Raw genomic sequence first — 27,946 nt, forward strand, 5'->3', positions numbered from 1 at the left:
TAACTGCATCTACATACATGGATAACACACATACAGTGCTGACATCCATAACTATGCTAGTCACTTTGGGTTCCCTTCACAGGCAGCAGAGGACAACAGTAACTGCTGGAAAGCTTTTGTTAGACTTTTTCTAGTTGCCCGTCACCACCATACTGCACACTCCACCCTGGTACTAAAGGTTGCTGTCACAACACGCATGTGCCTGACTTGACTGGCGTTCTCCATCAGAGCTGTGCTCTGTCATGTATTCTTTACAGGATATAGCCCTAACAGAGGAAAGCTCTGGTGGCTCTTCCAAAACTGAAGTTTCCCTAGTAAGTATAATAAAATAATTATATTCTTCAGCTTTACAAGAACAGTGTTGCATTACATAAGTACTGCAAAGATACGTTAAAACAAAACTCCATCTAGCCCATTATCCTGGGTTTTGACAGTCGCCAGAAGATGGAGTATAGGTGAGAGTGCAAAATCGAGGGCATATACACAGCAACACTCAGAATGATCTCTCAGCCTCCAGTGATGTTGCTCACAGAGGTCCTGAGTCACAAGCAGCACCTCTGTGTTAAATAGCCCATGATAGATTTCCTCTTCTGTAAATTCACTTCTGAACCCCATAAACGTGCTCTAGACTCAAACACAGGAGGTAAGGAGCTTCACAGCTATGTGCCATATAAAGGGCCTCCTTTTGTTTGTTTTGCATTTGAGAGCTTTAGTATTCCCTTGTTTGCATATTGGAAGAACTGAATCACTGTTAGTAATGCAACAGTGCAACTCCATAGAGACGTATTTCCATCAGAACAGGAGATTGCTGAACTGCCATTATGGTGGAGCTTGCACAACTGAATACGTACTTCTCTGCTAGGGTTTGCTGCTCATTGATTCCCACATTGAAAAGAACAGGCTGAACCCTCAGTAACATGCCACTTTGAATCTCTCGCGGCAACAAATCAAACAAGGCGCTTGGCAAAGGGATCCTCACATTAAATCCATCACTGCAAATAAATAAACAGCTATTAGACATAAAGATCAAAAAGCTACATTCCGAGAACATCTTATTTATGTAAAGAGGGTTACCATATAGAACATAATACGACTATTAAAAAGTAGGGATCAGTCAAAACTGAGGACTTTAAGGAACTGTCACAGCTTGCTCCTAATCAGAAAAGCTATTCCAGTTCAAAACCAAACCTGCAGCAACCTGTAATGCTGATTTTACATCCTCATGGAATTTCAACCAAATCTGCCAACCGCCTGACAAAAGCTGGGTTTGTTCTGCTCATTAATACTGCAGCTTTTGTACAACTTGGGAAAAAGCAAAGTTTTGGCATGTGCCCGTCTCATCAAGAGTAAGGTGTATTTCATTTTAAAGTGATAAAGGCTAGTGATGATGCACATACATAAAAGGATGCATTTTTTTGATACAGTAAATAATACTAGTATTTCTGAGCAGAAAGATAGAGGCAATGATAGTAGCAACCCAAGCATAAAGTGAAGGAGGAGCTAACAAAAGCACTGACACAGAAACTTATGATTCAGACCTACAAGCTGTTCCCGCAGCACAACAGGTTACCTTGGGTTAGCTGAGCTGCAGCAAAGAGCCCTGCGTATGTTTTCTCTCATGGCAAATGTGAGATAATGCAGCTTATCTTACCCCATAACATCAGTTCAGACTAAGGTGTGTCATATTACCCTATGCTGGAACTGCTAAGATACAAGCTACTGTGGTTTGTGTGCTTTGTGTTAACCTATCAGTAGCAACACCTTGGTGTTACATCCAAGTCTTTACAGCACAGAACTCTCAAGTACAGCATATATTCTCAAGTATAGCAAAACAGCTCTGAGAAATATATAATAAGGTAATCCAAACTGGTCTGTCCCACATTTACACTGGATGGACACACAAATCCTATGCTATATCTCAAAGCAAAACCCCCTATTTTCACATCTAAATGTAAAGCTTCCAATAGTTTGCACCATTATAAATATGCATGATTTCTTTCTTCTCTTTCTTGAGTAAAATCTAGATAGAAAAATAACATACAGCACTAGCAGACATGAAACCAATGAAGACTGGATTCCTGCTACTAGTGACCTACAGCTGACGGCAAGTTTCAACTAAAGATTTTCTTTGAAAGGAATTTTCTGCCAGCTGGCCATTTCCACCAGTTTCAGCTCTTTCCATAACATACGTAATTGTACTGCAGACCTCCTTCAGCTGCACATGAATCTTAAAAAAGTTCCTCTAAATGTTTTTATCTTTGAGAATTCTAACTCTTTTTCAGATGTGGATGAAGCTGGGCAAAGCTCCAGTGGAGCTTGGTACATCACACTGTAACTGAACAAACTTTATTTCCTCCAGAAAGCAGATTTGAAACTAAAAGATGCTAAAGACTCTGAAATACAGAAACAGAAAAACATCAGCTTTCATGAGGCCTCTGTCCTTCCACAGCTTCATCCCCATCTGTGAACTGGCTCTCTCTGGGCAAAAACTATCGCAGGGGCCCATCAGCCCCACATCAGAAACCAGTGCAAGACCAGCTCATAAGCAGGCTGCAACATTCAAACTGAAGTGTGACTGTTCTAAATGCTTCTCATCATAATAAAGCTGTAACAGATCACTCCCACTCCATTTTATGTGAGGATGCGAATGTTTGTTACTTCAGACTTCCAAAACAAAAAATGCTGTTAAACTCAAACTTGAAAATACTTCTTTTTCAGACAAGTGGCCAAAATGAGCAGCAGTCTGCTATATCACAAGCATCCATACGTTAAAGCCAGTTTGGCCCTGATGGTTTGGAAATTGATGCTAAAATGGCTTCTCCTCAGCAGCAGCCAACCAACTGCTTGATACGTGCTCTGTGCCCCACGGTGCTAACGGCAGCCAGTGACACACAGTAAAGCAGTGACCCACTGACCAACAGCAGTGAACTGAGTCAACAAGATCAGCCTCAGAAGTCAGCCTGAAATTCAAAGCCAGCACAAGTGCTTAAGAAAAGATTGAATACTTCTGGCTTATGATTATGGAAGGCTTGGTCAAGATGATATTTATTCACAAAACAATACTGCCATGGTTTGAGCCTTGCTATATATCCTCTCTGTAAAATGAAACATCAGGGAAAATGAGTTAAGTCCACTTCAAAGTATTTCTTTCAAGTTCTGATGAGAAAAACAGCACAGTACAAAAGCACATAATTAATTTCAAGTGCAGTATCACTGCTTCTCCCATCTGCAGTCCCACTCCACTTCCTGATCCCTCCCCCCCACTTCTTTTTACCGATTTCCAGTGATGACTGGCAGCATGTCAGTAGATGTATTTGATGTGGCCTGAGTTACTTTAAAGGTTACATTCCTCAAGTCCATGATTCCCAAACTCATGTCCTCTAGCATTGCCAGCTCCTCACCTAAATCAAGGAGGAAACAAAGAGAATCATAATCATTCTTTGTTATGTACAACTCCTCGTTATCAATTTGATGATGACTGTACGTCATCACTTTCATAAAGAAGTTCTATGGATGAAGAGGCTCTGGAGCCCAGGCCTTCACCTTGGCTACAGACCGCGTACAATGTCATGACTGACTTTATGAGTTTGGCATGTTTAGAAAACAGTAATTATCTAGCATCGTTCAGACTACCATTCTTCAAGTAGATGATATGCTGATTTTCCAGTTTAGGCGATGCTAGTAAGTATTTCTCAGCACTGTAACAGCCATGATATCCTTTGTGTTGGAAAAGTTACAGAGTATTCCAGATTTGTTCAGTAAAGCATTCCCTTAACTGGCATCCAGATGGCTGTTCAGACATGAGTGAAACACTTCTGAGTGATGTACTTTCCCTTTCTGTATCCTCTCTTCAATCTCACTTTGTACTGCAGGATTACAGTAGGTCAAGACAATTAAAAAAAGCACATTTGGGGCACAGTTTCTCCCAGCTTACCAGTATTTTAATCCATTTCTTTTCTGAAAAAAAAGATCACTATTAGATGTTTTGGGGTATTTTAAACCTTTGACATTATATTATAAGGCAAGTACACTTTATCTTTTAGAAGCAATTCAATTAAATCTGAAAAAAATCAGAGTTGTACTCTGGACATAATCTGGTTTTGCATTTCAGTTTTCACAATCATTTTGTAGGCGAGATGCAAATTGTCCCAAACACTCAGATTCTGCTGTAATCAATTTAATGCAGAATTTGCTGACTCAATAGCTAATACCACCCACTTGCCCTGTGCCTTTACCATAAGTGCTCAGCAGGCTCTCAAACTGTGCAAGCAACCCAATAGTGTAGAGTTGTCTTAGAAATCCATCATCATGCAGGCAGTTCCTCAGCTTGATAATGAAACCACAAATGAGAGCTGTCAGCTGTGGGAGAGAAAACAGACAAGAGTGAAATGATTCAAGACAAAAAAGACTCTTCAGCCCCAAGCAGAAACAATATAAGAGGTGCCATAAAATCTCAGACAGATATGCTTTTCCCTTAAACATCACTCTTCTTTTCCTTGCAGCTGAAGAGAGACAACCAACCAACAAAAACCCAAAACATTAATAAAATCAGGTTTAGGGCACATTGCCTTCATCTCATAAGATCTCCCAAAATGGGACTGCTGTTGACCTCACATCTATTTGTTTTCTGGATACAATCGCTTGTATTAGGGTCTTCAAGTTACAAATTACAAGAGTTTCCTTGGAGAATTATTTTAGTTAAAGATGTAAAAGCAACACTGCTAGTCCCAGGCCATTAATTTTGCTAGTATGAATAAACGTGTTGGTTTTTTTAAAGAAATCAGACATTTGAAGAAAGCTTAAAAATGCAGTATCTGTTTGCATTATGTAAAGATTCAGGCTCCAGTGTTTCAAAATACTCAGGACAAGATCCTGAAGACCTAGTTCTAAGATCTAAGATCAATGCTAGTCTTAACTCACTCTGTCAATAAAGGAATTTCCCAGATGATTGCCATATGCTATGTACATGGGTGTATGACATTGTTACAGAATTAAACAGAAGGGAATAAAGTTCTGTTTATGATGCGTAAGCATATTCAAACATATTCAACATATTCAAAGCATTGAGTTTAAAAACTATCTGCAATATGAAGTGGGTTTTGTATAGGAAAAAAAATCCTGAGTTTATCTCTATGAGATACTACATTTTGGGACAACAGCTCTACCAAACATTGTCCAAGAGATAAGCTGTTTGGAATAAATGAACGAGATACTGGTTTCACAGGGAAGCAGACACACTAGAGAAGAAATGTGGAAGGTTTTTTAATGCAGACAACTTGCTAGTCAGTGGCTGACACAAGAGGCCTCAGGCAGGCCCAGAAAGAGAACTTCTAGGAGAAAAAAAAAGCACGCATTTCTCTCCCTGCATCTGGATGTCTCTCCTTAGGTATCACAGGTCTTGTTGGTTTTCTTGATGCAGAAAGCAAAAGGTAACTGAAGGAGTACACTTTCTGCTCATGGGCTTTCCCCTCCTCTCTCCCCCCCCCCCCCCCTTCACATCTTACTTTTTGTTTTAGTTTGGTGGCATTAGAAGGCAAAAGGTTGTTTCCGTAGACAGCAGTATATTTTCACTAGTTCTGGAATAATTTTTTAAAAATACTGAATGTATAGCCAAGGGGACACTGAAGTTATATATTGTCAAATGCATGTACGTTACCAGTAAGGACAGGACAGCACAGCCTATGAAAGGAGATCACAGTGTAGAGTGTACAAGAGTAGAACAGATCTGAAAAATTCTGAAAACAGTAATCTTTCATGTTTCACGTAAACCCAACCACGTGTTGAAGTGCAATCAAATCATGCATATTTGCTTGCTTACAGTTTGGCAGAAGACAACATCCCTGCGATACTGAAGGCTCAGGCAGAGCCCTATTGTTGGGGCGCTGTCCTGCATTAATAAAAAGACCATGGCTTTCTTTGCCTTGTCACTCATCATGGCTACACAGTCTGTGAGTGTCGTCAGCAAGGGATAAAGAGCTTCACTCCATTCGCCTGGTTAAAAGAAAGAAATAGCAGTGCTGTAAGTACTTTATCTGAAACAAACAAACAGGCATTAAGAAGAAACCTTCTGTCGCAAGTCAAAGCTGTTGATAATTTACATTTAGGGCTCGTTTTATTTTGGCTGGCTGGTTAATCCTGCTTGTTATTAATTAAGTAACCTTCAGAGTAGTTGTCCATGAGGAAAATACGGAGAACTTTACTCTGTAAGGCTGTTATGACTTTCCCAGCTGTGTAACAGCTTCCAGATTTGTGCCCAGAGAACAGGCTATACAATAGCTGACTTGGAAAGCATAACAGAAGCATGAGTATCTATATACACAAGTGTATGTGACTGCGTGTGCATGTTCAAACACACCCTTTCACAGTGCATACATGGACAGACAGTATGGAGTCCACCATATAACAGAAATAGAGAACATCTGCTTAGCCATTTCTGTCAATGAGATTCCTCCCAAATATCTTGCCTTTGAATCTTTTGTGGACTCACTGGTATATAATTCAACCACCTTGCCATCTTATTGATCCTTGTACCTCAGTGAGGTAAGACAATGCCTATCTCCCATTTGAAGCATAGAAATAATAAGGCAGAGAGGTGAAAAATTAATGTAGGTACTCTTTAAGTGTCCTCTGTTTGCTGAGTGACTTTGAAGGCTTAGAGCTAGCTAGCAAGAAACACAAAGTATAGTGATTTAGACAGGAGTTAGCCAGATCCTTGGAAGTAGTTTGGAGCTTGACTTCCACTGAAATACACGAGATATGTCCCAGAGGGACTCTGTTCAAGGTCCTATACAGGAAGCGCAGAAATGAAACTGGGTTGCCCAAGTTCTACTTTAGTACCTCAAACATCATGCCATTCCTTCTCCCTAGAAGATTGCTCTGCTTTAAAATGCTCCACAAGCTCAGCTTCTTTTCCTTCCTTCCTTTATCTTTCATCTTAATCAACCACCAATTTAAAAAAACCCATTTCCATAACTGTACGAAAAATTTTTCAGATGCAGAGAGAACAGATTTTGGTATAGCAATATAAAATGAAAATACAGTAGTGCCTTGGTTTTGCCCTCCTTAATACAAGGTTGAAACAGAAGAACACTTCACTTCTTAAAGGGAAGGACAATGTGTTTTATTTTTAAAAAGCACTGGAGCTCACAAACAGAACACACACAACCCCCAGCCTAGTTGGCTATAGGAACAAGGCAACGTACAGATCAGAACCTGCATGAATGGGGCACTTCAAGCCCCTGAAAGGAAGTTGTTTGGGATCTTGACTCAAAGGCAGGGCTACAAACTAGTGGTAATAAATGTTTCTTTGATAACGGGCCAAAGAAGGGAACTTTGGAAGTCTGCTGACAGAAAGATAACTGACAAGATTAACGGAACTATCCTTTTTGCTTTTGTTCTATGTGGTAGATAGATAACCTAATAAACTACATAAAGGGGAAGTTCTTTGGCTCTGTTCCATTGGCATAAAAAAGAAAGCAGGAAACATCAAAAGAACAGCCAAGGTATTACAGCATGGCTTTTATATTCTATTAAGTATTTTCTCTCAAAATAAATCAGATGCCATAACATGGTCCTGTGAAAAGCTTAAAAGGCTTAAAACGCAAAACACAGATGATACTAACAGTATCTCTCTTACCCCATTTAAGAGCTTTTCCATAAACAAATGAGAATGAAAAAAAGAACTGAAAAGATCTGCCAGCACATCATCATCATCTCGTTGCCTGGATATAAATACTTATATATAGTTATTAAATCAGTGGAGATATAGAACTTTAGTGTATCTGGCAGCACTTCATTTGAAAGATATGTTTAGCTGGGGTAATCACAAAGTAGACTGGTGGTATACCAGCTTGCCTGAAGATAAAGCAATTGTTAGATGCTTTTTTCCTCCCAACATTCACAAGTAATGCAGTGGCTCATCCAGGGTAATGAGCAAAAATCTGCTGTGCTGTGTCTTCTCTTGGTTTAAAATTTTGGCCATGAAAAAACAAACCCTTGTCAGCCTGCAAAATTATAAATGCTTTTTGCTACCTACTTCACAGAGGTGTCACCTACATTCTTTTCATTTTTTAGTCAATGGTAGTTGCTATTAACCGTAAACAGGAATAAAAGGAATTGCACTCCCAGGCTCAAATCGGTTTGATTACCCTAACATTACACTGGCAGCATTTAAATAAATGTGAAAGGTCTCTAAATGTTCAATTTTCACCTGGATTTTCCTGTTCTTCTGTCTTCCCCTCACTAATTTTCCTAACAGGACTTTGTTACTGAAAGTATATTTTCTATCAAATGGCACCTTCAAACACCATGAGGCACCAATTTTAATATGAAAACTACTTTGAGCTCTGCTGTTATGTTCTATGAGATGATCAGAACATTTTAAACTTATTTTAGACTCCACTGGGCACATCCACAGGTAGGATGATTTGGTTTAGGGCCTGAAACAATGGAGATGCAACAAGTTGTTACAGATTTACAACAGCCAGAGACCTAGTCCAAGCTAGCTGTTGGTATGTCTGGGACAGAAATCCTGCTTTTTAATCAGAGGCTTCTAGTTCACGTTAAAAGTTATTCCATTTGAAAACCGGCATTGTTCAAATCAGCAGGATGCCAGTCATTTGTTCAGGTGCTTTATATTGTACATCAAGAGGCAAATCCTGCAGTCTCCACTCAGACAGCTGCAACTGAAATCTGGGTCATAAATAAGGGGCAGACTTGGCCCTGTAAGTCTCTGATATTCTTCTTATGACTGCTGCTGACCAAAGTCATACTTTAATGCAGGGGTCCTCAAACTATGGCCTGCGGGCCGGCCCCTGGTATTCACAGAACACCCCCCGCCGGGGGTTGGGGGGGAAACCAAGCAGCCGCAGATGCCTGCCTGCCGCTGCATCTGCGTGCCGGCCCCCGTTTAAAAAGTTTGAGGACCCCTGCTTTAATGTACACTTTGAAATGTGGCATTTTGAAAGGTGGAGGCAGGGAAGAGGGTCAGAGGGAGGAAGGGAGGGAAGGAGGGTTGGATGGAGAGGTGGAGGAAGGGAGGGATGCTGGGAAGGCCTATGAGTTCACGGAGTGGACCTTCTCTGACTACGCACTATTACTATTTTATAAAAGAAATAATGCCTTTTTAAGAGAACCTAATACATAAAGCCTGTATAAATCAAGGATGTAGTGTCAGGTGGTAAAGGTTTTTGCTTTCCCCTAAGAGTCTCTCTTCTCCACAGCAATAAAAATATTATTATTATAACCGTCCTCCAGACCTTGAAAATATATTTTTAGGTTTTTTGTGTTAAAAAAAACAACACCCTAGCATCCATAAATCAAAGTACTGGGTACCTGCAGTTGCCCTTGGTTTAATTTAGGGTTGCAAAGACTCAAGATCTCTGAAAAAGATATTTATTTATTAAAGTGGTAGCTGCTTTTCACCATTTATCACGTACCCTGATCCAGTAAAAGCACACAGTCATGTCACATTTGGTTTCAGAGGGAAGCAAGCACTGAGTGCTTCACTACACTGCACCTTCAGCCACTTAAGTTTAAGATGCAGTCTGGAGTATATCTGGCTACCCAGCTGGGGTGACTTGATTGCTTTTAATTACTCCCATCGTATAAATAAATAAATAAATAACATTCATTTATGCACCATTCATATTTTGCAAAAACTGAAGTGATGTTCCAAGAATTAAAAACCTGTGGAGTCTTTCACTGATTAATAACATTTCCTCAGTGATAGAAGGAAACAGGGCGGACAGCTGAGAAGAATGTTAATATACTTTGTGAAGAGGAAAATCATACCTGCACTGGGGCTATATTTCCGATTGGTTTCACTAAACCCAGGAGCCCATGCTGTAACAGTTCAAAGACTGAACCTTCATTGAACTCAGGTTAAACTGTTCTCAGATGGGAGAAATTATAGCCATCTAGCTGGGAGAGAGTGCTATTACACAGGCATATTATTCAGACCTCGTAAATGCAACAGAAGTGTGCTGAAGGTCAAGGACAGAGGAAAGAAGACAAACAGTGGGATGAATCCCCTTAGATTCTGTATTCTGAAACATCAGACTTGCAGTGCCCAACACTGCTTGGTGTGTTGGTGTGTAGCCACAACAGAGATTTTCCATCATCCTTGTTGATTGCTCCATGTTCTGCTTATGACCCCATTCAGAAAGGCCAGCTCAACAGCACATATGAAATGGCATGTCTGAAATGTCCAAAATGTCAGGCTCCCATAGACTTCAATGACATTTGGAACAGGCCTTAAATCATTGTCACCTATGACAGTCTGCTAAAACACATCAACTGGAGAAACCAAAGAGACCATGAACAAGTGCTCTCCCATACCTGGGTATGAGGAGTTACCGGATACCTCCTCGCACTATTATTTAGGAAATAATAACTTCTCGATATGCTTAGGTAACTCACGTGATATTGCAGAGCACGACCATTTCAAAATGGTCAATCTTTACAGCGAGGCACTTGTTCAGTTGTCAATTACAAACAAACCCCTGCAATTTTCAGAAGAAGCAGAAGCCATGAATGCACATACCTGGGGCAGATTCTTCCGGAGCAGGGCTGCAATCTGCACAGAAATGGAGGGGCAACATGCATGATTAGGGAGCAGCAACACAGTCTAAACATAAGCAACTCAAATGCTCAATGCCAGGGTTCTCAAACACCTCCACTGAGTGAAGAGGAGCTCAGCAGAGATACTCCTTTGCCTGCAGGCACCGAGGGCAGGGGCTGTCTCCTCCATTCCACTCTTTCTGATCAGAGGAACACCTGGATGAGGACTTGGAGGAAACCAGTACCTGCTAGCTCCAGGGCTCTCTGTGGATTACTAGCAAGTGCGCTGTCAATTCCCAGTGATCCACAGGGCACAATTTGAGAACCACTGGTTTAGTGCAATTATAGAATAAGCTGGCAGTAAAGGCTGCTAAACAGAACAGCAAAAGACTAGCAGTAAGTTCAATGCACTTAACAGAAAATTACATTAAGGCACCCACAACACTAAGAGTAATAAAGAGTACTCTGCTATCTTAGACAAATTTCTGTTATAAAATTTCTGAGATAGTTAACACAAGCATTAGATTGCATATTAAGGGCTGAAACCTCACCAGTGAAGCCTGTGAGTGTCCCACACTAACTTCAGTGGGAGGAACAAGCTGTCAGATGAAAATACACTACAGTGCAATGCAAACAGTAAAAAAAAAATATATAAACTCTGTTAGAGCATGTCTTGCATTAATGAAAACTAGTTCATTAAGCTAACAGGATTTAAACTTCTGTTGTTTATATCCAGATTCACTAGTCAATGCATTATGAATTTGAAAATAACAACAAGAAATATAAAATTCAATTGTATGCATTAAAAAAATCAGCTAAGCTAGACAATCCGAGATAAAAAAACTCTCTGTGAATTAAAACTCATCACATTCATTAAAGAAGCTATATGCCCCCATGTAATTTTAGTAACGAATACCTAAGCCTGTAACAAAAATAAATTTTAAAATAATTTCTTAAATCTCCCTTCTACTGTTTCAGGCAGTATCTTCTTTCACAACATTCACTTCTAAAGAGATCCTCTAAAGTCCTTCAATAATATTCTACTGTCTCTCTTTTGCCAATTCTGGAAACAATTACTTTCAAAACAATTTCTAGCTGCTCTCTGCTCAGTGTCATTTACTCAAAACTCAGAATTACTAACAGAAAAAGTGTTAGTTCTTTGAATACATGACAAGGAAAAGCTTTAAAATGCTGTGATTCTGAACTTAGAGAAAGGATCTTCTGTGTCAATTATTCCCATGATCAATTGTGAAAAATGACAGTGAAAGGGAATTCATAGAATCATAACATAGTATGGGATGGAAGGCACCTTTAGAAGTCATCTACTCCAACCCCCCTGCAATGAGCAGGGACATCTTCAACTAGACCAGGTTGCTCAGAGCCCCATCCAGCCTGACCTTGAATGTTTCCAGGGATGGGGCATCTACCACCTGCCTGGGCAACCTGCTCCAGTGTTTCACCACACTCATTGTAAAAACTTGCCTCCTTACATCTAGTCAAAACCTACCCTCTTTCTGTTTAAAACCATTTAACAGGCCAAGGTCTGTGTGGAGTCGAAGAAAGTAACTCAATGGGAAAATTCCCACTGAATTCAGTAAGACCAGTTTTTTTCACAGTATTGAACCTGTCCCTCTGTCAAAAACATGGGCCATTACTTAGGAGCTACATCTGATGCTAATGTGATCAAAGTATTCAGCTTGCCCTGGCTTATAAGAAATTTCCCACGTGTAATTAAAATTGCTCATTACAACCTATAAACAGTGTTTGCACCAGATACCTGAGAAACAGGACTTCCTCTCCAGGATTTTTTAAGTTAAATTCACCCAACATTGGTTGACAGTCAGACTTCAGGTCTAGTCATTGCACTTAAGCAGCACTGGGAAATGAGGATGGGGCCAGGCTCTTTTCAGTGGTACCCAGCAAAAGGACAAGCAGCACTGGGCACAAACTGCAACACAGCAGGCTCCATCTGAATATGAGGAAAAGTATCTTGTATTTGAGGGTGAGAGCACTGGAGCAGGCTGCCCAGAGAGGTTGTGCAGTCTCCTTCTCTGGGGATACTCAAAACCCACCTGGATGCAACTCTGTGCAACCTGCTCCAGGTGAACCTACTTTAGCAGCCGTTTGAACTAGATGATCTTCAGAGGTCCCTTCCAACCCTGACCATTCTGTGATTCTGACTCTATGACTATTCCAAGATGCTTTCAGCATCAAAATGTCTTGGGAAAAGCTTCTGATATCACCCACCACAGATTTTTTCTGTTCTTTTTAATATTAAAAATCCACAATTTTACTCATTTTAATCATGTAGGTGCATTGAAGTTTACTGGTAAAATTTTCATGTAAACACATATAGAACTTTATCTAAACTATCTAGCAAATAAAAACATTAAAAGGTATCAAACTGGTAGAAGAAATGTAGTCAAAGATTAAGAGAGAACACATTCTCAAACAAGGACCAACTCTCTTATTCCTTTATAATACACAAAATGTCGGTCTAACTTACAAAAACGTGGCCATTTAAGATACTAAGCAAACCATAAGGAACATGTACAAAGCTACACAAAAATGTATTAACATTTAACTTTTTCCTTGCTTCCTTTTGCTAAGGTACTGCCTTCCACTGCAACATTAACAATGAGATGGACGTGAAGTCACAGACACACATAAAGGACAAAGGGCCACCAAATGATAAGACAGAACAGGAAGAAGGAAATGAAAACACAGATCAGTCTTTCTAGAATTTAGCTTAGCTACCTGCTCTATTAAGTGGCCAAATAATAGTGACCACATGTAAAGAATGTGAGAATAAGTCAAATAAGTATATATGTAAATGAAGTAATTCTGAAATTTAATGCACAACTGCAAAACTGTCAACCTAAACTGATAAGGATAACTTTCATTCACATGCTCATGGCATTATGTTGGATTCGATTCAGCATCTACATTACCTCAGATTTTGATAGGATTATTCTGCTCAGAGGTTGCACTGCCAGTTCCTACCTTCCCACCACAAGAAGGCTAGCGGTGTGCCTCAGCACCACAGCTTTTGACAATTTGGTTTAAAACTTGCTTTAAACTCCAGTAGGTTCATCCAAGTTCAGGTCAATCTAATGGGACTGCCTGTCTGCTCTCCTATGCTTTGGCAGCCCAGCTGGGACCATTAGTGTTGCAGTAGTGCCTGTACTTCTCTCATGTTTTATTTCTCTTTTATACAGGCTCACTGTAATAAGCTTTGATTGCTGCAAAGAAGCTGAAGCCAACAGAAAAGCTACCAGAGGTGGTGTCTGACATATGCTAACCCAAACACCTGTTTTACCAGCTTAAAACACCCAGCGTCAAAACTAAATGCCACTGTTATCAATGGATTTGGCAATGATTTCAGTGGGATCAGGATTTCAAAATAAGTAATGAGCTTAGCAGCTCCCAGCATGCCACCAGCCCTTTCTGCCTGACAATCAGTGTTTAACACCACCACTGAACTAAAAACACATGGAAGGATGTAACGGAGGCTTAGGAATGATGCCAGCACACAGGAAGGGAGCAGCAATGAGAAGCAGTGTCTGGCATACGCACTTGTCTTTCTGAGAGAATGGCATGCACAGGATGGTGTGGATGAAGGTGGTGGTGAGGATGATGAAGATGGTGGTGAGGATGGTGAGGTCTCATTTAAATCTTCTGGATTTATCCAGTAGGCACGAGTGTCCCGATTACCTTTCTTACTAGTACAGCTGATGTCACACTGGAAAACATCTTCACAGCTGTCACTTTGCAAACGCTCCTTCTGGAGAAGTTTGTCCACTCTCTGTATAATACACTCCAGACTTTTGTCAACATTCAACCAAACTTTCTCCTTAAAAGAAAACATTTATTTCTCAATTTAAAAAGCGACACTGGGTAACAAATCCCTTGGCAATATGCTTCCTCCAGTGTTTCTAGTCACAATTCCTCTGTAAAGTTTCCTTTAGGCTATGTGGTTCTATTGGTGCACACACAAATTCTGGATATATAAACAATGTATCCCAGCATATCAACAATATGTAGCAGCACGACTTGCATGGTAAATTGCAAAACTATATTCTAAGCAAATTTGCTGAACAATTTTAAGTGCCCCTTCCTGCAATACTATTCCAATTTCCAGTTGGCACTATTGTTTTTTCTTGAAACTCATGTTAGACATAATAATTGCATACAATCACATGTATTTTTTCCTATATAACTCAGTGAATTACAGATAAAATCACTGCATTGTGTTACTATCTAAATAACTGAATTGGCTTTATTCAGATCTCATTACTGTGAGTCTTGACTGTAAGTCAAAGTACGCCAAAACAATCAAAATTAGCAAGGACTCACTTCCAAGATGAATCGGATCTCATTGCAAAATTGGTATTTCACAATATTAATAATTATTTTAATTAATGTCAACTAATTTTGAGATTTAATTAACTTCTGTTTATATTACACAATGACAGAATTTACACAGACCAGTTCTCATTTCAGCTGGCAGTGTGGTAAGGAAAATCATTTAAATACTTTGTGTAAACAGTTTTAAAATGCTGTTCATAAACAAAACAGAGATGGACTGCAAGTTCTAAAGATTTAGATGAGAATAAAAACCAGAAAGGCTGAATTGTATAGCTAACACACACAAAATATGCTTTATTTTGAGAAGTCTAAAAGCTCTTTGCAGTGCGGTCAGTTTTTTTACTTTAAAAGCCATTTACTTTCCCTTGGAACCAACTTCAGAAAAGTCATGCACCTACTGTCATGATTTCCGCTGTTTAGGAGACCCCAAAATATTTATTGAGGCCTGTTTGTATCCCTGTGCCAAGGAGCAACCGAGCATAGAACAGAGGAAACATCTTTGGTAGTTGACCAATAACTCCAAAATACTCATCCTATGCATATCCTGAGCTTATAAACAGAACTGATAAACAAAAGAACACAGCAAACAAAAACTACAAAGAAGAAAATATTCATCACTCCATTATGCAAACATACCCATTCCTCTTCATGCCAATCCACCTGCAGAGAAGATCGGCTATTTCTTCCTGTCCATCTGGCCACAAGTGTATCTTGATCATTCCTCAGCATCACTTGCTCCCCTTCTCCAGAGGTTGGAGATGCTTTTGAAGCTATGTAGTCTGGCCTTGCAGCATTCAGTCCATGTATTGAATTTGCCAACAGCTTGCAGTCACAGACTGTGACAAGTTGCCGGGTCTAAAAAGCAATAACCCCCCCATGTTTTAACAGCTTTTTATTATTCTGTGCACAATTTATACTATATTCTTTTGCAGAAAGAAAAAAGAAGAAGTCGTATTCTGTAAAAGAAACTAACCATTGCTTAGGAGTCTCTAAGGTGCCTTTTAAAATAATGTTATTAATGGCCTTACAAAGCAATACAGGATACCAAAGCACAAATGGTACATTTCGGAAGTCTGTACTACTATGTTAGCCTTGCAATTGTTGAAATTTTCACTAATAATTCTGCATTTTACCTTTATTTGCACTTCACTCTCCCACTGAACAAAAGCTTAGAACAATGTGAAGATATTTTTATACTTCACACAACAGCTGCCACACCAGAAACCATGCTTAACGTCCACCATCCTCTGAAATCATAACAAGACTTAAGAGGAGGGCTGAAGATACAACACACTAATCAAAGCAACTTGTTCCCTGTCTTATTTAGTGATGTTGTACTAAATGATTTCTGTAAGTTATGTGAATATGAAAAGTATCTGGCCTGTGTGTCTATTAAAAAGAAGAAAATAACAAACAAGCCCTTACTATGTTATATATATGCATCATCCAGCTGTAGAAAATCCCACAGATCAGTTATATATACTCTACTCATTTACAATGAATATTAAAATAAACAAGACATTTATATGGGGTCACATTATTTTTTGCACTCTACAAAGTTGTATGCCTATCTTCACTGGGACAATGTATGGCAAGCTGGTTGGCCATTACTGCCATTTACAACCTTCAGATCTGCTTCAGGGACAGAAAAGGTCAGTAAAACTGTATTTGTTTCTTTGTCCCTGTAAATAAGACTGCGTTCAGCTGTGGGTGCAGTCTCATTCCTGTTATCACCCATAGAGAAATAACTGATTCATATCACTATAATTCAAGCAAAGGCTGTGTCACTATTATTCCTTACTTCACCAGCAGAAAAATACATTACTGTTTCATTAACTTTTGCCTAGTGGCTGCTGCTTGACAGATGACTCAGAAGAACATTAAAAAAACCACAGGTGGTTATGGAGAAAAAGTTGTAAAAGAAAGTGGAGAATGCATATTTCTGGAATATGATGAATGAATAGAGGGAACCAGAGGACATTGCTCTCTACTGCGCTCAAGAGCAGGTGAAGGGAAGAGTGTGAGAAGTAGGAGACAACCTAAATAAAAAGCAGCAAATTTTAAAGGCCAGTCTGATTTTGCTTTTTCTTTAAGACTGTACATGTTACAATACACTACTGAACAAGGTAAAATAAATGTTTCAAAAAAACCTGCTGAAGATGGAGACAGAGAAAAAAATCTCACACTGTACTTCTGTGTGGAAACGTATTACTCTCTTACCTTGTCTGCTAGGATGGCAAGTGTTCTTTCCAGGCCATTAGCTGATCTATCCTTGGCAGCTCTTGAGAGCCTTTCTGCATAGTAACTGACTTGCGTTTTCAGGGTGTTGATTTGTGCAATAATTTCCTTTGCTCTAACAATGTCCTGTGGGATGTATATTATAGACTGGGAACTTGTGGAAGTGCTGAAAAAGAAAGACTGGTTTTAGGGGGCAAACTGATCTAGAGGTACACACGTAACAGTGGCATGCTGGGGAATTAATGGCACACAACAAGATTTTACCTAAGCTAGCAGTCAACACTGAAAGGCCAGTGGGCAATTGCACAGCAGGAACATGATCCTAGAGCCTTCTCTGCCTTTAGCTGAAAGCATTCGATTGCAGATTTGCCCTTATGCCAAAGAGCTGTGGGCAGAGCTTGTATACCAGAGGGACACTTTTGCTGAGGAGAACGTGGGTGATTTTACCATCCAATACAGAACCACTGTTTTCAGAGACAGCCTACCCCACTCTCCCTCTCCTTACAACACAGACACTTCACTGAGGTCAGGTTTACAACCCTGTTTTACCACATAGCTACTAGCTCCACGAAAAGAAAATTTGCACTCCTAATACAGAAATGCCACTCAGATCCATAATGCAAACACTGTGGTATTAACAAAGAATCCTCCTGCTCACACATCCTTTCCTCTATTGTGGGCCTGAGTCAAGTTACACCAGCAAAAACAATGTTATGATATATAAAACCCAAAGTGTATCTCCAAGCTAATCCATGGACTCTGTCCTTGGTGTAGCTTTTGTTAGCACACGCTTACTAGACTGAACTAGGGACAGGATACAACTGTCCCTACTATAAACTCAGCTGTAACAATATAAAGCAATACCAAATTTGGCCTTTTCCAAGCAGTAAGTGAAATAAACTATACCAATGAAACATCTTTATATTGTGATACTGCAGCTCCTTTAAGACTGCTTACTTGGCAGTGGAGTAGAACAGTTTATGTCCTCTAAGCTTAGATGTTTACAGCAGTTGCTTCTCCAGTCCAAGACAGACGCGTGGACTCCCTCTGTAACTGCTGGGGAGAGAACAGCACTTCTGAAGGGGGACTTAATCCTATCTGAGAAGCTGTTCATAAAAGCTGCCTTTTAGCTTAGAAAATTACTTTAAGCTGAAGTTGTGCTCTTAGTTAACTATTTGGAACCAATCCACTACTACCTCGTTTGCCAGGCAATTTGCTGTTTTCTTCCTCCCAGTAGTAAAGCTATGCAAAGACCAGGCCTTTACATCAGCTCCAGCTGTGACAAGTGTGATGTCCATTCATAATGTGGCATCAAGCATGAGGTGACACCAATTCTGTATCATCTTATTTTTTTTTCCCAGTCATGAATGGCTTCAGCATAGGAACAGCACAGAAATATCTACTGTTTACACCAATCTCAGCACTGTTCAATGGGAACAGCTACGCTGAGAGACTACACAGAGAGGAGTTTCTTTTCCAGTCAGTTACCTCAGATCACAACATCCAAGGAGTGTGAATTCCTCTGCTACCCCTAGAGCAATGCTGTTAATTTCTGCAGCGTATCTGTGAGGTAAGACAGGAGGGTTGAGTGGGGCATGCTTTAAAATCATTGCCACAAATAACGATTCTTGTCTCTTAACCAATATTAAGGCAAGTCCCAGTGTCTGTCTGAGCTCCCTTACAAGAGAAGATGGGGGACTTGTTTTCAAAGGATATAATGTAGAAGTGATTCTTGAAAGAGTTTCCTTATCTGTGTCCCTCTGGTCACCCACCCATGTGGAGCAGAGAACAACCACCCCCCACTACTGCTACACCATATAGCAAATTAATCTCAGCTTTTAGGACTTTCCCTGTACATGATTTGTGCTCTCTATTGACTGGTGATGTTAGTGACAATTCCTCTGAGCAATTTCTTTCCACGACAGTGTGGTTAACATGCATAAAGACATATTTGGCAGGAAAGGCCATGCAGCATATTGAGATCTGATTTAGAATTATTACATTTTTAATCACAAACATTTGCTGGGATGATCAGGGGGAAAATTTATGGTGTAAAGTTCACATATATTTACTTTCCAACCTGCAATTGCTTTTTCAAATGAACAGCTCTCATTGTACTATATCAGCAAACCTAACACAGCCTTAAACTCTCAGTGAATTAAGGTTCAACCTTTAATATGAGTAATTCAGAGCAGAACTTCCGCACTGCTGAACCATTAAGTAATGTTCCCTTTTCATAGCACTGAACACCACAACATGGAGAAAAATAAACAAAAGTTAACTGAAAAATTTTAAATGAAGACATGGGTTACAAAAATATAAACCATGCCTAATCTATTACCATAAAGTTTTAAAAATACATCGTTATCTTAATTATCTTCCATCTCTGGCAGAAAGTTTCTTTCTCCAGACAGTTTTCTCTCAAAATAACAGAGAAAAAGATGTAAAATTCTTGTGTTATGAACTTCAGCTTTCTAACTTATGATCTGAGAGCTCCAGGCAACTAGCTGTTCATTACAAACAAACATTGCAGATGAAATAACATTCATTCACACATCATGTTCTACAAAGCAGCTACAATTACTTAGGGCACAATTAGGGATGCCACGACGCATGACATTAAAAAGCCCTGCACACTTTAAAACACACCAGATCTTTGCCAAAGAAAAGGAGGAAAATAAAACAACCCAAAGAACAGAAACCCTCTCTACAGAACTATCAGAAACAGAAAACTCACCAACACTCCTCATAACTGCTAAAAAAACAAAAAACCAAAATAAAATTAGCAGATTGTTAGCAAATACCAAAAGCAGAAAAGAAAACAAAGGATGTTTGGGGAAATAACTGATCTGAGTCATTTTTTCAACAAAGCAGGTACATAATGATTAAACTTGTAAGCAAAAACCCACAGATTGCCAGATGCCCATGTGTTGTTCTGGGGAAAGGTGGATGCACCAAGCACAGTTTTACCAATGAAAGGAGGAAGAACTGAATGATACTCTGTAACACTGAAACTGAGGCGATGGATCTCAGTTCTGCTATACTGGTTTTTATGATAACATAGAAACACTTAAAGGAAAGTTATTCTTCCAAATGTTGAACCTGCAGTTTTTATGGACCCAGAAGGAACAGTTCTGTAAAGCTTTGAGGAAAAGTACTGGACAGAGATTAAGCTTTCTCGTCAGCTTAATTATTGGCAGGTGGGGGGAGCTGGGAAAAGATGACACAGGAACTTAAGATATTTCAGGAGTAAGGCCCACTTCAGTAGCTAAGCTGATGGAAGGAGATTATTTCAGAAAGCAACACTGGTATTAAAAGAACAGGAAGGGCAAGCCTAGCATACCAGTGTTTCCAGGTTTACAGTTTCCTCTAGTCCCATTCTTGTGCAGTCTGTAAGTCAGGAATAATTACACTAGGCATACTTTTGTACCAATCTTTTCATCAGTACACATCTGATGTTGATGCTGGTATTCACTTGTCCACTGACAAAATTAATTCTGCAGTTGGCAGAGCATTGCTCCCGCGTCACTCCCTCCTCCCATCAGCTACAAATCCTACAAAACCTTTCTTTGGAAGGGCATTATTGAGGTCTCTCCTTTTCCCTGGCTACAATGACTCCTTGTCCTGCTGCTCTCATTGTCCTTAAATTCTCCATACTGCAGCAGAAGTAACGCAAACCCAGACAACATCATCTCTTCCTTGGAAGCTGGAGTCAGTACCATGCAGGTCTCTCCTTTTAGCATATGTGACCTTCCCAATTTCTGCCCCTTCCTCTAGTACATACGGTTGCACTTCCAGAGAGGTCACTAGACGGTCCTTGACAGGACTGTGGAGGTCAAGCAGCCTGCCTGCACAGCAGAGTGAGGCCGGATTCAGAAGCCTGATCTGTGCATAAACCTGTAGGTAGTGCAGAAGAGCCTCCAGCAACAGTCCCAGAACTAAACCAAATTTGTCAACAAGGAATTTGCCTATCAAGCACAGCTGTTGTGTACTTAAGAGAGTTCAGCAATAGGACCCCAAAGCTATGAGAGAGGTGAAAGTCTCCCAAAAATAATGGGTTGAAAGCATGACGCAGTGCAGCTGAGAAGGTTCTACAGACGAATTTTCTAATCCACAGCTAGGCAGAACATAAACTCAACACCCAAAATACCTAAACTAAATGAATGAACAAGTATTCAGGAAAACAAAAGATTTCACTGAAAAGACTATTAGAAAGGACCCATCAGTAAACACATGAGATATGGTAATATACAGGAGAAACTTTTTTTTCCCTTTCCTTCTTCGGAAAAAAGCATGGAATAGTCTTCACATTGTATAGTAGAACTACTGAATGAAGTGCAACAAAAACATAGAATGGAGGGATTGTCCAAATCATCGAGCATAGACCAGGAGGAAAAGGCACAATAACAGCTGACACAACATTTCTACTTACTGTTTCTTTGCCTCTTCAAATTTATGCAGCTTTTTCCGCAAGCCACCCGATTTAAAGCCTTGACAATGAGCTGCTGGTGCTCCTATGGTGACTATGTCGTAGTTTTGATCTGGGATGGACAAAAAGGACTTACAAATGAAAGCCTGTCATCTTTAATGTGGACAAACAATCGTGAAAATTCAAAAACAACTCAAAGTAATTTTTGTAAAACTCTGTGCCAGTGTTTTGAAGGTCATAGAAAAGAATTTGTTTAGAGGTCTGGGAACTCCATCAAATACTTTTGTGGTGAAAGATCCATACGTGAATGCACGTTCTCTGTTTCTTAATCTGGAAGACTGACAGTGAAAAAGAAGCCTTGAACATTGGTCTTTATGTAAAACCTGTCATTACAGGAATCCCTCACATGGATACATGGGATGAGTGTGCGTCCACGGTTAGTGGGAATTACTATTAAAAGAAGGGAAAACCTAGGTTATTTATGAAGAAACAAGCCTGATGTGAACAAACTGTTGTGATTTTGCATAACCACACACGATGGTTCCAGAGAAAAAGCACACAAACTTAGCAACAAACAATGGTCAGAACCTTTGCTATTCTGCTACAATTCAAAATGACTGAAAGGGATATAGCAGCTTAATCTAATGTATTTCCTAATACAAGGGCTGACTTGTGTCACCTAGGGTACGATGAAGTCCAGAACTTAGTTTTGCCACCTGCAGACTAGCAATAATTACACTTACACCTCTTCTTTTGTAAACAGATTTAGAATCTGAGGATAGAAGGTGCTACAAAAATGCTAAGTAGCACTAGTACTACAGAGCAGTAGTTTGTAAAAACTTGGCTATATGGTTGAGGACGGAAATCAAAAAATGGAGGCAAAGGTAACAAAATAAGGTGAAGAAAGAGAGAAAGAAACAAATACCTGATCCTCCATCATCCTGGACTCTCATTCTCTGTATATGTAAATTCGTAGGAACAAATTCCAATTTTTTATCAGCTTTCAAGCTACTGGCTTTAAATGAAGGACCTGAGAAATGCAGGAGAAAAGCAAGCATAAAAACCCTCTGCTTCTGCTTATGCTAAAACATTCAAGTGACTTCATTCATCATTTGCTATGTGCTGAAAGTAAAGCAGAGAAAAGAAGAAGATATATCTTTCTGTTACTGTTTGCAATTGTTCTCTACTGTCAGGGTAAAATAAGAGCATGAATGAAGCAAATATTGCCAGATCATTAGCAAGCTCACAATAAAGAAATCTAACAACAGTATTTTTTACTCATCAAACTAAAAAATTCTGGGTTCCCAATTTCAGAGAAGCATTAATAATCATGGTTGAGAATTACCATGTTATTATGAAAAAGAAATCACCTTTATACTGGTGCAGGTCAGTTAGGTTTTCCTGGTAAGTTAAAATAATTGTTTGGTATTGTGTAACTATTTGTCGACGAAGGCTTTCCCAACAAGGAGACAATTCTCCCAGTTCTTCTAGTTCACACACCCTAGGGGAAGAAGAAGAAAAAAAGAAAGAAAAAAAAGGAAAAAAGAGGTATTTAGCTCCATTGTTCACTTGACCAAGAGTAAGTTTCACATTGTACCAACACAGCACCATCCTCAGCTGACACATTCTCAACTCACTCTGGTCTAACCTGCTCACCAGATGGAATCCTTCCAAACATATGTCCCAAAGCACAGCTGTTGAGCTCTGCTCCAAGGTACACAGGTTCACCACAGGCAGAATACACTGTGTTCCCCCCAGGAGCCTCAGGTGTTGGTCAAAACCAAAGCTTCCCACCTTTCTCCAGGAGCTGTCAAACTATATGATGTTTTGCAAATGATGGGTACTGTCATAACATCAGGTGACTTGGGACAATGAGGACCTTTTTAGTCCACTCCACTGAACTTCAGTGGCTCTCAAAACAGAACTGTGACAGAAGTCAGGTGGGACAGTAGCACCTATCAGACATCAGGTACAAGGAGTATCTGCGCTAGCCAGGTATCTACACAACAGTCTTCAAGGCCAGGCAGGGAAGGCCTAAGAAGTGTAAGCATTATTAAGGGTTTGGAGAGACAAAATATGAGCCAACAAAACCTTCATCTAAGATTCAGGATTTTAGGCACCCAAGTTCCACTGTAGGTATAATAAAGGATGACTGGATACCCATAGATAAGAACAGGAAAACCCCTGGCTTTCCCATTGCACCATGACTGCCAGGTGTTCAGTCACACATGGCAATCCTGTGTTACATACTGCTTCCCTACAGCACTACTGAGAAAGTATTCAGCGTATTCCATGTCATGCTTGCATTACTGTTTTCTTGGGTTAAGGTATTATTTGGAAGAAAGGAAGAAAGATAAAATAAACGAGTCAACAGCAGATCCAAGTTAGCAGCATATTACTCCAGAAAAAGTAGCACAATCATCTGCCAAAAGGATCCGGCAGTTCTTTTTGCAGTTCTCTCAATATCCCTCATCCTTAGTTTTAATCAATTGTCTGCATACCATTTAAGCATTTCACAGAACAATTCTCACTCCACAGTATTTAGGATGTTATCAAAAGGAAGCAAATTTCCCAGAAAAAACATCAGATTGACTTGCCGATAGGTAACAGTGTAAACTGTATTTATCAGTGACTTGGAAAAAGACACTTTTGGTTCCATCTTGTAAAACTGCTTCTGTATAAGATGCTATTACAACTACCTTGTCAAACTCCCTGCTCAAAACTAGCCATGCATCTGAGCCCAGGTCTTCCTGAAGTAAATTCACAGCTTAATACTTAAACACTTTTTTGTCCCATAGGCTAAGACAGCAGGGGATGCACATGCCATAAATAACTAGGTAGTCAAAATATCCCTTCAGTTATATGTTTCCTTTCAAAGAGCTCTGGCCCAGAAGTGCTTTATGTAAGAGCCAGCATCTGTGATTATCCAAGGACATTTTAAAAGTCACCAGGATGTAAAGACAGAAGCAGCTGTGCTTCTGTAGCTGTCTGGCATTCCTCTGGGCTGCAGCCCAGAGGACAGAGAAGAGAGCACTTGGCAAATCTGAGAGATCCTATGAATACAAACTGTGACTGTGGATGTCATTGAGGGACACCTCAGCTGAACAGAAAGAAGGGATTCTTTCTCACTAACTACACAGAAGTTGTATTACCTTTGAGCCACACAATTCAGAGCATACAAAGTTGTACTAGTAATCACCTGGGCTGTTATTAGCCCCTAACTGTATACAGTATGTAGCAATTGATCTCTGCATGATTTTAGCAAGAGCCTCTGAACAGTCACATTGAAGTTTCTTAAGATGTTAGCCGTACACTGTCCACAGTCTTAGAGAAAGCCACATCTTTTTTTCCCCATTCACCCTAAATTCTCCTCTTATTATCTCCAAGTCCTTAAACTACATCCATCACAGATGGCATTTTATGGGTAAGCTTGCCACCTCTTTAAATTAGGATGGCTGTACCTCATAATAAATAGGTGCTTTTAAATGTATGTGAGGAAAGCTGTAGAGAAAAAAAGATATAAAATAAACAGTAAATAAATGAGGTCTAAATGCAAAACGGCATATCCCAAGCCCCCTCCATCAAGGTTGCAGCAGGACAGCTAGGCAAGATAACAGCATTCACTCTTTAGAATCTAGGATCTGACTACTCCTACTAAGTGCATGTCACTAAAAAAACCCACAATTCAACAGCAGAAAAAAATATAAAATAAACCAATGTGAACTTTGGAAACCCAGTCATGTCATACATTAGTTTTTTCATACATAATAAACAGTCACCACTATCTTTCTGCAAGAATTTATCATTTTTGCAAAATATGACTATACCTCAAAAACCGTAGACTACTTCTGCCTGCTCATATGGATTAACACTATTTCACAATATCGCAAAGGAATTTAATTGTATTAATATAGGGTAATGAGAGCACTAGTTTTATTTTTAATTAAGGTCAGGCTCAGTTAGGTCTCTAGGAGGGGATTCAAATACAGCCAAACTAAAAAACCAGTTCTCAAAAATGCAGCTAAAAATTCTTTTACCATCCTAATCTTGGCTTTTATAAAGAATACATAAACTATTATGTTTGCAAATCACAGCCTACAAATGTAGGGAAGTAAAACTCATAACTGAATACATTGCCTGGAAGAGAGTTAATTGCTTCAAGAAGAAGCAAATTCAGAATAAACCTATAAAATGTTTAACAGATTTCCTTCTCCCTCCCACCTCCTAAAATGAGAAAAAGTCATTACTGTCCTACAGTGTCTCATTTTAGTTGGTTTTATTCTGTTTGTTTTCCATTCAAAACTACTCTTCTGACTCTCAACGCCATCTCTTAATTCACTGAGTCAATCTATCATCTTGTTATCTATCTTTGCTTTGCTTATATAGCACAGAAGTCAAATGACTTTTTCAAAGGGATCAGGTTTTTTCTTCTTTGTCTGCTACTCTAATTACTCATTCCACTTAGCTGGTGTCTGTGTTGTCTCTGTTCCCTTCTCAAAATTCTTATCAGCTGGAGTTGTTACTCTTTCGTTTACACTGTCTCATCTATCCAGACTTCTCCCCACCTATGAAACACTGAGATATGTTTTATTTTTAATTCAACTTCACTTTTCTCTTTATATTAATATAAACTATGTTTCAAAACCAGAATGTATTGAAGTATATGCATTATTATATAAAAAAAGAGATCATGTATTCCAATGTGGTGGTCTTAATACAGTCACATGACTATGGAATAATATATTTTGTGGCCTTATCAACACTTTCACGAGAGGAACAGATAACCCGTAAGTGCAACTAACTGCAGTATTATCCCAAGTGTTCACTATGCCAACAGTTCTCTCCCATCAACACCTCTGTATGTTCACTTTACCATATACTCAAGTCCAAATTCTATACTCTGACACGAGATTGTATTCGCTGTAACTGTACAGTCAGCAAATTGCTGCTTTTACTATTTTTTCTTCAGCGCCCTCTGTGCATTAACACACATGTATTCCTTGGAAACTCGGTAACAGCCATATCACTGCTGTATTACTGCACATGTAAACTGGCCCAAACTCACCTTGCTGCATCTTCTTCTAGAAGAAGCTTCACAAATTGCCTAGGGATGTGCAGCGAAAGGACACTCTCGGCCATCTGCTCCAAGATTCTCAAGTGGTTTCCATCAGTGGTTGGGAAGCGATACATTCGGCAAATGGCACCACCAAATACTAAAGAATTAAAATCATGCTATCTGAGCACAGGGTTTGAATTAAAAGTGTACAGTCTCTCCCTTTTTAAAGTAAATGGCTTTGGTTCACTAATGAGCTGTAACATACTGCTGTAAAGATCTGGTTTAACCATGCATCAGTCTAAGCTTTTCTAAACATGGTCATTCTGCAATGCCCATTCTTCTGCATGTCTGCAGGAAAAGCCCCCCAAAACACTGGTAAGGAAATGAAACACATATGCAAATTTTGACATAAGTTGGAGTTTTTTTATGTACTGTGCATCTTCCTCTCAAGCAATCGTTTGCTGGAAAACTAACCTTTCTTCAAGATTTTTTCTTTTTTTAAAAAGCAGCTGCTTTCCTCCGTCCTTCCCCTCCTCTCAACGATTGCTTAGGAACAGACTAGCCAACTGCATGCAGAATTTTATACTACAGTCAACTTAAGTGACAAAAGTTTGCTTCTGCTGTTTTTACTATACAAAGTAGTGTAGATGATAAAATAATTTATTCCTGTATGACCCTCAAAGAGCTGCTCAATCAGCTGCCTGCTCCTATTCAAATGAAACATCTGTTTAAATGCCCTGGGGCCAGAGGCAGACAGCAAGAGATTAGCTTTTTCTGATGCCTAAAGCTTACTTGTTACTGCCCACAGCAGCTTACCAGATTTCAGTAGTGCATCTTTCCGTAATGAAGCATATTTGGATCTGATTCCTAAGGATTCTGTTAAACTTTCATCAACTGGCAACACAGTCTAAACAAAAACAAAGAACAGTAATAGTAAAGAATAAAACCTCAGTGCTAGGGCAATATGCAGCGACGACCCCATTACACAGACTTGAAAGGAATATTCACACAACCATGGTTAAAATAAATATTTCAAGTATGTTTACTGTGGACAAAAAATATTGCAGGCTGAAAAAATAAATTCACTTAAACCCTTCAATATAAGCATTCCTATTTACTTCCACCACACAGTTCCAAATGCCATAAAAATTTTCATCCAGCCTTTCAACTACTTTATGCTAGCACAGCTCCAGAGTCCTTAAAGGTACTGCACCGATATGTGGCAGCTACAGGTCTGGCCGGATACAAGGCGATACTAATCCACATTGTGACTGTGATACACAGACTGTAATTAT

At 39.5% G+C, this 27,946-nt stretch overlaps 1 protein-coding gene across 14 annotated transcripts in view; it reads right to left on the bottom strand.

Moving 5' to 3' along the window:
- Window positions 1-27,946, bottom strand: part of INPP4A (inositol polyphosphate-4-phosphatase type I A) — a 131,105-nt gene that overhangs the window by 16,924 nt on the left and 86,235 nt on the right. For 7 of the 14 annotated variants that reach the window (XM_055803292.1, XM_027786549.2, XM_055803296.1 and 4 more), the window contains 14 exons: window positions 27,468-27,558; window positions 26,661-26,808; window positions 22,966-23,096; window positions 22,521-22,625; window positions 21,599-21,707; window positions 19,904-19,921; window positions 17,149-17,332; window positions 15,565-15,783; window positions 14,137-14,413; window positions 10,544-10,576; window positions 5,819-5,991; window positions 4,236-4,359; window positions 3,275-3,401; window positions 852-992 (listed from right to left, as the gene is read on the bottom strand). In XM_055803292.1, coding sequence (XP_055659267.1) covers window positions 852-992; window positions 3,275-3,401; window positions 4,236-4,359; window positions 5,819-5,991; window positions 10,544-10,576; window positions 14,137-14,413; window positions 15,565-15,783; window positions 17,149-17,332; window positions 19,904-19,921; window positions 21,599-21,707; window positions 22,521-22,625; window positions 22,966-23,096; window positions 26,661-26,808; window positions 27,468-27,558 — 1,880 coding nt within the window. The remainder of the gene's footprint in view (window positions 1-851; window positions 993-3,274; window positions 3,402-4,235; window positions 4,360-5,818; window positions 5,992-10,543; window positions 10,577-14,136; window positions 14,414-15,564; window positions 15,784-17,148; window positions 17,333-19,903; window positions 19,922-21,598; window positions 21,708-22,520; window positions 22,626-22,965; window positions 23,097-26,660; window positions 26,809-27,467; window positions 27,559-27,946) is intronic. The other 7 variants (XM_055803298.1, XM_055803300.1, XM_055803295.1 and 4 more) reach the window with 5 other exon arrangements.

Source organism: Falco peregrinus, chromosome 4 (genome assembly GCF_023634155.1).
Source record: "Falco peregrinus isolate bFalPer1 chromosome 4, bFalPer1.pri, whole genome shotgun sequence".
NCBI classification, from domain to species: Eukaryota; Metazoa; Chordata; class Aves; order Falconiformes; family Falconidae; genus Falco; species Falco peregrinus.